Source organism: Arachis duranensis, chromosome 10 (genome assembly GCF_000817695.3).
Source record: "Arachis duranensis cultivar V14167 chromosome 10, aradu.V14167.gnm2.J7QH, whole genome shotgun sequence".
In the NCBI taxonomy this organism is placed as follows: Eukaryota; Viridiplantae; Streptophyta; class Magnoliopsida; order Fabales; family Fabaceae; genus Arachis; species Arachis duranensis.
The window spans coordinates 7,998,352-8,007,725 of record NC_029781.3 but is presented as its reverse complement, the minus strand read 5'-3'; the positions used below and the strand labels follow the sequence as shown (position 1 = coordinate 8,007,725).

The window sequence follows — 9,374 nt, the reverse complement described above, 5'->3', positions numbered from 1 at the left end:
GTAACTAGTTCACCTTGCTCGTTTGTTCATCTTTAGTGCAATGCAAAATTAAACTCATTCTTAATCTAAATGACAAGTAATCACAGCCAACTGAGTTGAATCCATGAGGCTCAAAGTGATCCTAATTTCCATATCCACCAGCTTCTTCTACTCCATACTGCAGCAAAAGTTCCTACCTCAAAACTGAATCTATCATTGACCAATAAATTACTATGTGCACAAGTTAAAATTCAAACTCCTGAACACTTATGAATTAACTTATCACTCGAACAACTTGAATTACTTATTTTAAGAGACTAATGGCAACCATAAAGATCGACGACTCATGCAATTGTTTGAGGTTAGCTAGCCAAGAATATCAAAGTTTCTACATAACTCATAAAGCACTAATCATACTCCTAATCCTAATTAATGAACATAATATGCGACAGGCTAAATTTCATTTCAAATTCAAATATACTAGTCAAGTAAGGAGCACAAACATCGTCTCATCCAAACTCCAAACACATACATATAGCACAATGATTATCACCATAAACCCTAAACCCTCAATTGAAACAAAAAAACCCTTTAAATAAGTGGCTTCCCTATCAGAGTAGTTTGATTTCCAAAATCCAATTGGGGCAACGAAAGGCGCATTCTATGAACTTCGTTCTGGGAACGAGAAGGATTCCTGAGAAGGCGAAGAGGGTGGTTGTTCTGGTTCAGAATCAGATTGGAGAAGCGCGTTTTGGTGCTGAGCTTTTTCGAGGTAAGGCTTGAAACCAATCTGTATACTGAGGTATCCAAATGCCAACGCTCCCAACACTACTATCCCTGACCTAATTGCGTTCATCTTCATATCTGCCCTTGGTGGAGCCATGCCTCTTCAACTTGAGAAAGCTCGAATCTTCCACACAGAAAGAGAGAGCGAGAGAGAGAAGGATTGAAAAAGAATACAACTTTGGCGAGTGGAACAGAAAATAACAAATGTTGCAAAACGACACGTCGTTTTATTAAGCGCTACCGAATTGGGAACACGTGCACTCATCCAATAACGACAACCAGCTAAATTTAAAATATAAAAAAAGAAAGAAAGAAAATTTTCTCAATTTTTAGTTATATTAATTACTGACTTTTAAGCTAGATCATCTAAAGCTCGCTGATTTCTGAACCAGTGGCTTTGAATTTGTAGATGTCTTGAAGCTTTCTGTGTTCCTCAAACCACGCCCTCCTCCGCATTTGACCATTCAGGTTGGTGCGTTGTGCTTTATGTTGCTCTCTCCACTGTTTTCTCCATGCCTTCTCCTTCAATTGATTCATTTAAAATAAGAAGTAAAAAAAATTAACTCCTTTATTCACTGATGATTGTGTTAATGTGTTGCGTCAACTAAAAAGTTTGGACCTTTGAGTCTTATCTGCATTTATATTACGAAATTTAGAGCTGAGTTGTATCAGAATTTCTAATTTCTAATGGATTGATTGAAAATTGGTGCATTTTTTTAGGCATTTGCAGGTAAGAAGCTTTGGAGGTTTTGAATAATATTGTTGGTTGGGTTGTGAATAGGGGATGGTGTTGATGAAACATGTGATGAGTTCCCAACAGTTATCCTTGTTGAGCTATGCAAACACTTGCATGCTTATGGCTTCTTCATCTGTTTACAGAAGGCAACAGTTCTTGATAAGGTCTCTGGGAGGTGGCATTGACCATTCTAGAAATATGCAGCAAGACTTAAGATCTGTTGAGGTTGATGCTGAGAGTGTTATTAGATCAATTACTCCTGCCCTTGATCCTACTAGACATAAAGGCCAGGCAGGTACACATTTCTTGTTATTCCATATGATCATAATCATAAGAATAATAATATTAGTATGCCTTCTTTGAATTAGAGGTTTCAGGGTTCTAACCTGGAAATGAAAAAAACCCTCACTGGAAAACCTTATTCAGACCTCACTCAAGTCGGATCAATTAGTTGGATTTCTAGTAATAGGTCTTGAATGTCAGTGATCCGATTGGGACTTGTTATTCATATGCACGTATATATGTTCTTTCTTTTAATTTCTTACCTTTTACTTTCTAGACAAACCGTGTAACAAAATGATTCTTAGCTATTGCAAATATGCCTTAAACTTTTACTATCTTGAGATGAGTTATGTCAATCTAAGAAAATTCAGAAAGAATTATGTTGTCACATGTCATTTATGACTAGAGGACTAATCCTGTGATATTTATATTTATGTTTGTGGCTGGACAAATAAATAAGAAAGATCTGATTTTTCTTTTCTTATGGTTTAAATAAGGAAAAATAGCTGTTATTGGAGGGTGCCGTGAATACACAGGTGCTCCATATTTTGCTGCTATTTCGGCTTTAAAAATTGTGGGTACCTGCACTTGTGCTTACGTTAGCCTTCTATTGCTCATTTAATTTTCAACCTAGTTTTGTTGGTTATATTACTTATGCTATGCCAACCATTTTTCTGCCCACGCAGGGTGCGGATCTGTCCCATGTTTTTTGTACAAAAGATGCTGCTCCTGTCATCAAAAGCTACAGTCCAGAGTTGATTGTGCACCCTGTATTGGAAGAATCATACAGTGTCAGGTACAGCTTCTATGTAACCTTCATCTTACTCCATGCACATTTCTGAACTATGTGGATGTTGTTTGTAACCAGAGACTGATTTCAGGGAGGAGGACAAGAAAACCATATCTCGCAAGGTTCTTGCCGAAGTTGACAAATGGATGGAAAGATTTGATTGTCTTGTCATTGGTCCAGGCCTGGGAAGAGATCCATTCCTTCTAGTATGCTTTCTCCTGGAGTGACTTTTCTTTTCCAGTATGCATGTGATTCATGTGATTCTAATTGGATAACTATGGCCTAAAGATTGTCAATTAACTAGTCATTCTAAGACAAACCCATAAGACATGTTTTACTCATGAAGGCTCATTTGGTTTCAAATGTGATGAAGCATAATTTCATAAATTTCAAAAAATATATGTTGCTTTCTGGTAATAAAGTCGAAGATAGCAAAGATGAACAAGCTCACCTTGGTTAAACAAATTTGGTGTAATTTCAAAGAATTGCACTATCCTACAAGCTTTAACTATACGTCTTGTACATAGATTTTATAGCTTTAAGATGTGCTCAGTAGTTGTGAAGCATACTGTTTTCTACTTAGTACTTGCCCTTCTGATGTAGGAATTGTTTTTTCCCATTGATGTTATATGAAATTGCATGCTGTGCAATCTAACTGTTGCCCCTTGCCATTGTTCATTATCATTAATTCTAACGTTTGCACAATGTTGTTAGGATTGTGTGAGTGAAATAATGAGACATGCAAGACAGACAAATGTCCCAATTGTGATTGATGGGGTATGTCTACTGAGGTTCAGACTTACGAACATATGATCATATGACTGATTTCGTTTAAGATTGTATATATTTGATTGATTATCCTCAACAACTTTTTTGGGGAAATTCAGGATGGACTTTTCCTTGTGACAAATAATATTGACCTTGTTAGCGGTTATGGCTTAGCTGTTCTAACCCCAAATGTCAATGAATACAAGCGTCTTGTGGAGAAAGTATTGAGTTCAGAAGTGAATGATGTAGATGCTACTCAGCAAGTGCTCTCTCTTGCCAAAAAGTAAGCCATTGGTTTGTACTAGAACATCACCAATTTTCTGGCAATTGATCCTTGTGTATTTACAGATAGATTTTAGTGACTAATCATTATTTGCTATTAATTACACCAGTTAAATGCTACTATCCACTCTTCTTTGGCAGGATTGGTGGCGTTACTATTTTAAAGAAAGAAAAATCTGATCTGATAAGTGATGGTGATACAGGTGCAATTTTGATATATAGGAAATCCTTGTTGTTCCTTAATTTTGCGGAAACGTAGGGCGGCTGAAAGGATGAAGATTATTTTATCGTTCATCCTTCTTTTGCTTGAACAACATTTTCTTGTACCAATCAAGAATGTGATGTTCTTCTGGTACTCCATATTACTGTTTTCATAGATGTTTGTAACTCTTTTGATTCTGGTTATTATGCATGCAGTCAAATCGGTGAGCATATATGGTTCTCCTAGACGATGCGGCGGCCAAGGTGATATCCTTTCTGGAAGGTATGTAATTCTTTGCTCATGGTGTTTGTGAAATTCCTCTCATGAAAGAATGTGTTGTATCTTTAGATGGCTCCTGCATTTATTGATATCACTATATCAGTTTTATTTCCAGGTAATTAATTATTGCTATTTAAAATTGAAGAAACATTAAAATAATTGATAGGATAAGCTCTTATCAAACATACCAAACAGGCCTTAAGATCAAAATTCAAGATTTTTGAAGTAAAAGTACACCCTTTCTTTTCATTGTTGCAGTGTCGCTGTCTTTTTGTCGTGGGCACGCCAACATATCATAGCTGCTGATCCAAATTCAAATCTCAGGTTATATGCCATTATTTTACCTACGAATCTACAATGAATCATGTTTTCATTTTTTCTTAGGTGCAGTGGCCAACCCTATTAACCTAAGCCTTTTTTTTTAAATTCCTTTTTCAGTTGTAAAAATCCAGCTGTTCTGGGATGCGTTGCTGGGTCTGCAATGATGAGGAAGGCTGCTTCACTTGCATTCTGCCATAAGAAAAGATCAACAGTCACTGGTGACATTATTGAGTGCCTTGGGGAAAGGTAGAGAGTCTTCTACAAAGAAACATTATCTATTTTCAGTTTTTCAATGATCTTAATTCTTAAGCTCTTGCATTCTTTCATGCAGTTTGGAAGATATTTGCCCTGCCACTTAATGCTGTTTTGTGAAGACATGTGAAATTACTGTTAGCCTTGCCCAAAAAGTAAGGCCTTGTTTGAACTAGCCATGAAAAGATATTACTCTTTCTCTTTGTTACTGTTTTTTTTTTTTTGTGTTTCCTTACATTAATGTATCTAGATATGAATTACCCGATCAATTATGATATAGTTTGGCACATATTCATACAAGGATCCATAGAAAATGATTTGATCAGAGTAGAGGAAATTTAGGTATATCTACCGGTGTCTATCGCAGAAGTTGATTGCTAATGAAACTCCTCTACTTATTTATATATTTTGGTGCTTACTATACTTATGACATGGTAAAATAATGGTGTCAATGGGTAGAAAATCAAATAAAATGTATTCAGTTATAATTGGATTATTAAAAACTGAAAAGAGATGTCAGATGATGCAAGAGTAAGAATTTAATTGTTGGTATAAATTATTAGTATAGTTGGATTTTCTGAATAAGCTTACAAGAATTTGAATATCTTCTAATAGTGAATTGTTAAATATTTTCTCGAAAAAGTCAGAGAGAATCTATTTGTCTACTGAAATGAAAGTAAAATTGTTAAAATACATTGTCAATGTTAACCTTTTTTTAATCATGTATCAATTTCTGGAGTCATGCAATGTGATGTTGGTCTTTAGAGGGAAGGTTCTTAGTATTTAGTGTGACATAATGAGATAATTTTACATTTAAGTCACTTTAAGTGTTACAATAGACAGTGATGGATTGCTTATCTCCTATGAACCACAAGTAGCTAAGCATCTGTTGTTGGTCTTTAGAGGGAAGGTTCGTAGTATTTAGCGGTGACATCATAAGATAATTTTACATTCAAGTCACTTTTAGTGTTACAACAATAGAAATTGATGGGTTGCTTATCTCCTATGGACCACAACTGGTTATGCCATTTTCAAGTTTCAACGCTAGATTTACTCCATGATGATGGTTGAATTTTAAACATGTTTAGTTTTAGTTTCTTATTTAACCATAAGTCAAGTCGATCATTTCGTTTTTAACTTAATTAACAGAATATGTATGTGTGCAATAATTAACTGCAATTGTTGCAGCTCAATAGTTAATTGATATTTTATTAAAGGCTTGAGACTCAATTGGTCCTTCAATAGACTAAATTGAGCCATTAAGTCACCTAAAAAACCAAATTGAGTTCGATACTTTTAGATACCCTTAGTGTCACGTAGACTAACCGTTAAAATGCTATATTCGTAGTTAATTACACACACCAAGTATTAGATGTCCAAATTACTAAAATAATTATAAAGCAAAATTTAGAGACCAAATTAAACCTTATCTAAAAAATATTAGATGTATATATTATGTCAAAATATGGTGTTGACTTACAGGTTATTCACTATTAGAAACAAACAATGTAGACTCCACTCGAATTATAAATACAAACTTTGAATTCAGGAACAACATGTAAACTACTTTCCTTGAAGCCATTGAGCCACTATCCCTAGTTAGACCCTTCATCAATTCCATGGATTCCTTTCCTTCCAATTTCAAGCATGCAAGCATTCTAGCTTGGTCATTATGTGCAATCATGTTCACCACTTGCATACACAGTTCCGATTCCAAGATCCACTGCAATGAGAAAGACAAGCAAATCCTTTTGAACTTCAAAAATGGAGCTATAGATCCATCAGGCCTCCTCTCTACATGGTTCTCTCAACAAGATTGCTGCCATTGGTATGGAGTTGTGTGTCACAACTTCACCAGTAGAGTCACACAACTCAATCTCCCTTGTTCATTTATAAATGGCTATGGTTATAATAACTTCATTGATAAATCACACTGTCTCTCAGGTGACATTCCCATATCTTTGTTGCAAATGGAATTTTTAGAACACTTGGATTTGAGTAACCATGATTTCTTAGCTATGACATATAATTCCATGAATAACCTTTCATTAGGTAATCTTCCTTATCAGTGTGGAAACTCTTCAAGCCTTCATTACCTTGATCTATTAGGTAATTTAAACCTTCTAATTCACAATTTGGAATGGCTTTCTAGTGCTTCCTCATTGAAATATATTGACCTTAGTGGTATTGATCTTCGCACGGAAACTAATTGGGTCCAGTTAATGGCTATGCTTCCATCGTTGTCAGAGTTGTACTTGGTTGATTGTCATCTTGATAACATGAGTCCTTCTCTTCATTTTGCTAATTTTACTGCACTTGAAGTTCTTGATCTTTCCGTGAATGCAATTTACTCAGAGGTGCCTAATTGGTTATTCAATCTTACTTGTGATATCTCGTATATTTACCTTGACAATAATCTTTTGAGAGGTGAGTTACCTAAGGCAATGCCAAATTTTCAAGTCTTGAAATACTTGGTTTTGTCTAACAATGATTTAAATGGACCAATTCCAGATTGCTTAGGTAAACTTGAGCATCTCACATACCTTGATTTATCTTCAAACTTATTTTCTGGACCTCTTCCTATAAATTTGGGAAACCTGTCATCTTTAGTTGCCTTAAAGGCCAGGTCTAACTACTTTACAGGAGTTGTGTCTGAAAAACATTTCACAAATCTATCAAATTTAAAGTTCTTGTTTGTGGAATCACCAAACATCATCTTTGATTTTGACTTACATTGGATACCTCCTTTCCAACTTGATGGTGTATTTTTGGGTCCTGTTGGCCCTAAACCTCCTCAATGGTTGTATACACAGACATCTCTCAAGTCCCTTGGTTTTGCGAACTCAAAATTTTCATTTGAGACTGGAGACAAGTTTGGAGTTTTGTATCCAAAATTGAACTTCTCCAATTGGTGGGCAACTCAATAGATGGGGACTTGTCAAATGTGTTGCTTAATTCTTCTTTCATACAACTATCATCAAATAATTTGAAAGGTGGTCTCCCTAGATTATCATCAAGTGTACGCGTTTTCATGGTAGACAACAACTCTCTATCAGGATCGATGGTTCCCCTTTTGTGCCATGACATGGACAGAAGAAGCAATTTGGAGTACTTGGACATGTCCAACAACAAATTATCTGGAGGGCTTACAGATTACTGGACGAATTGGAAATCGTTGCTTCATATCAATCTAGGAAACAATGATCTAAGTGGCAAGATTCCCCCATCAATGGGATTGTTGGAAAATCTTACATCACTCCATTTGCATGAGAATAATCTCTCTGGAGACATACCTCTCTCACTACAAAATTGCCACTCCTTGTTGATCCTGAATGTTCGCGAAAATCGCTTCTCAGGAAGTATACCAAACTGGCTTCCACACAAAGCAAGGGCTCTCCAACTAAGGTCCAATCAATTCACTGGTACCATTCCATCACAGATATGCCAAATGCATTCTCTCACTATCTTGAATTTTGCAGATAACAGAATCTCAGGACACATACCAAGCTGCATAAACAATATCACAGCTATGGTTGTCCATGTTCGTTCAGTCATTGCAATTGGCTACATCTTTTATATTGACGGTACGCGTTACATCATACCAGAAAATCTTATGCTGCTTATGAAGAGTAAAGGATTAGAATATGAAGACTGGAATTTGATTCGCATTGTTGACCTTTCAAGTAATGATCTGCTTGGAACAATGCCTGCACAAATGTTTAGGCTCACTGAATTGCACTCCTTGAACTTGTCCCACAATCAGTTAGTGGGGAAGATACCAAAGGAAATTGGCAACATGAGAGAACTTGAGTCCTTGATTTATCAAGGAATCAACTTTCAGGTGAAATTCCTGAGAGCGTGTCAAACTTGTCTTTTCTTAGTTACTTGAACCTGTCATTCAATAACTTAACAGGAAAAATCCCATCAGGGACACAACTTCAAGGCTTTGGTGCACTCAGCTACATTGGAAATCTTGATCTTTGTGGACCTCCACTTACAAAAAGTTGCTCACATGATGGTATATTTGGAGGCACAGAGCCTTTGGATGCTGCTGTTGCTGATGATGATGATAAGTCTCAGTTTTGGTCATCTTTCTATAAAAAATAATAGTGTGTGATATAATAAGAAGATATATTAAAAGTATAAATTAATAATTTATAAAAGTAATAAAATTAGAGATAATTTAATAAATTGAAAATAAAATTTAAAAATAAAATATTTTTTATCTTTTAGAATTATGAATATAAAATTAAAAAAATACTTTGAATATAAATTTTTATCTTTGCTTCAAATTAAACATTGTTAAAAAAATAAATAAATAAATTTTATAATATTTATAAATAATTACTTTATAAATATTTATCTTGATTTTATTACACATAATAACAACATAATAATTTTTTTAATATCTTATTTAATTTAAATTTTTAAATTTTAACGTCCTAAAAGTTAAATAACTTATAAAATTTTTATATTTATTTTTAAATATTTTTTATTTTTTATTATTTAAATTATTTTATCAAATCTATAATTAATTGAATTCATCCCTATAATAAGGAATCAATTTAATTGAATAATCTTGAAGCATTTATATAGTTATTTTTATGGTCAATAAATCTGTTAGTTTTTCAAGATTCAAAAAGTTATTGATAAGAAGATGTATGGTGAATTACGAAAATTTTTATCAGGTATATAAT

The 9,374-nt window shown here is 34.4% G+C and overlaps 2 protein-coding genes across 5 annotated transcripts; both read left to right on the top strand.

The window, feature by feature from the left end:
- Window positions 1-1,094: 1,094 nt before the first annotated feature.
- Window positions 1,095-5,081, top strand: LOC107468904 (ATP-dependent (S)-NAD(P)H-hydrate dehydratase). Of its 4 annotated transcripts, none has more exons than XM_052255456.1 (12): window positions 1,095-1,233; window positions 1,645-1,796; window positions 2,281-2,357; window positions 2,470-2,579; window positions 2,665-2,779; window positions 3,288-3,350; window positions 3,461-3,624; window positions 3,765-3,826; window positions 4,041-4,107; window positions 4,363-4,428; window positions 4,543-4,671; window positions 4,757-5,081. In XM_052255456.1, the coding sequence occupies exons 2-12, from the start codon at window positions 1,700-1,702 to the stop codon at window positions 4,782-4,784; spliced, it is 978 nt and encodes a 325-aa protein (XP_052111416.1). In that variant the 5' UTR covers window positions 1,095-1,233; window positions 1,645-1,699; the 3' UTR covers window positions 4,785-5,081. The 4 variants fall into 4 exon arrangements, with proteins under 4 accessions (XP_052111416.1, XP_052111415.1, XP_015943775.1 ...); XM_052255455.1 differs by having other exon boundaries at window positions 1,096-1,233; window positions 1,486-1,796; XM_016088289.3 differs by having other exon boundaries at window positions 1,101-1,233; window positions 1,496-1,796.
- A 1,278-nt stretch (window positions 5,082-6,359) lies between these two features.
- On the top strand, window positions 6,360-7,604 carry LOC107468898 (receptor-like protein EIX2). The gene has a single exon (XM_016088280.1). It carries the CDS (start codon window positions 6,360-6,362, stop codon window positions 7,602-7,604), a length of 1,245 nt encoding a protein of 414 aa, XP_015943766.1.
- The last annotated feature ends 1,770 nt before the right edge of the window (window positions 7,605-9,374 follow it).

Excerpts from the sequence above, each read along its gene's own strand:
- LOC107468904 (XM_052255455.1), top strand. The coding sequence starts at position 1,550 with ATGGTGTTGATGAAACATGTGATGAGTTCCCAACAGTTATCCTTGTTG. Across the intron at positions 2,358-2,469 it reads CTATTTCGGCTTTAAAAATT|GGTGCGGATCTGTCCCATGT; the intron begins GTGGGTACCTGC and ends CTGCCCACGCAG. Across the intron at positions 4,429-4,542 it reads GATCCAAATTCAAATCTCAG|TTGTAAAAATCCAGCTGTTC; the intron begins GTTATATGCCAT and ends TTCCTTTTTCAG.
- LOC107468898 (XM_016088280.1), top strand. The coding sequence starts at position 6,360 with ATGTTCACCACTTGCATACACAGTTCCGATTCCAAGATCCACTGCAAT.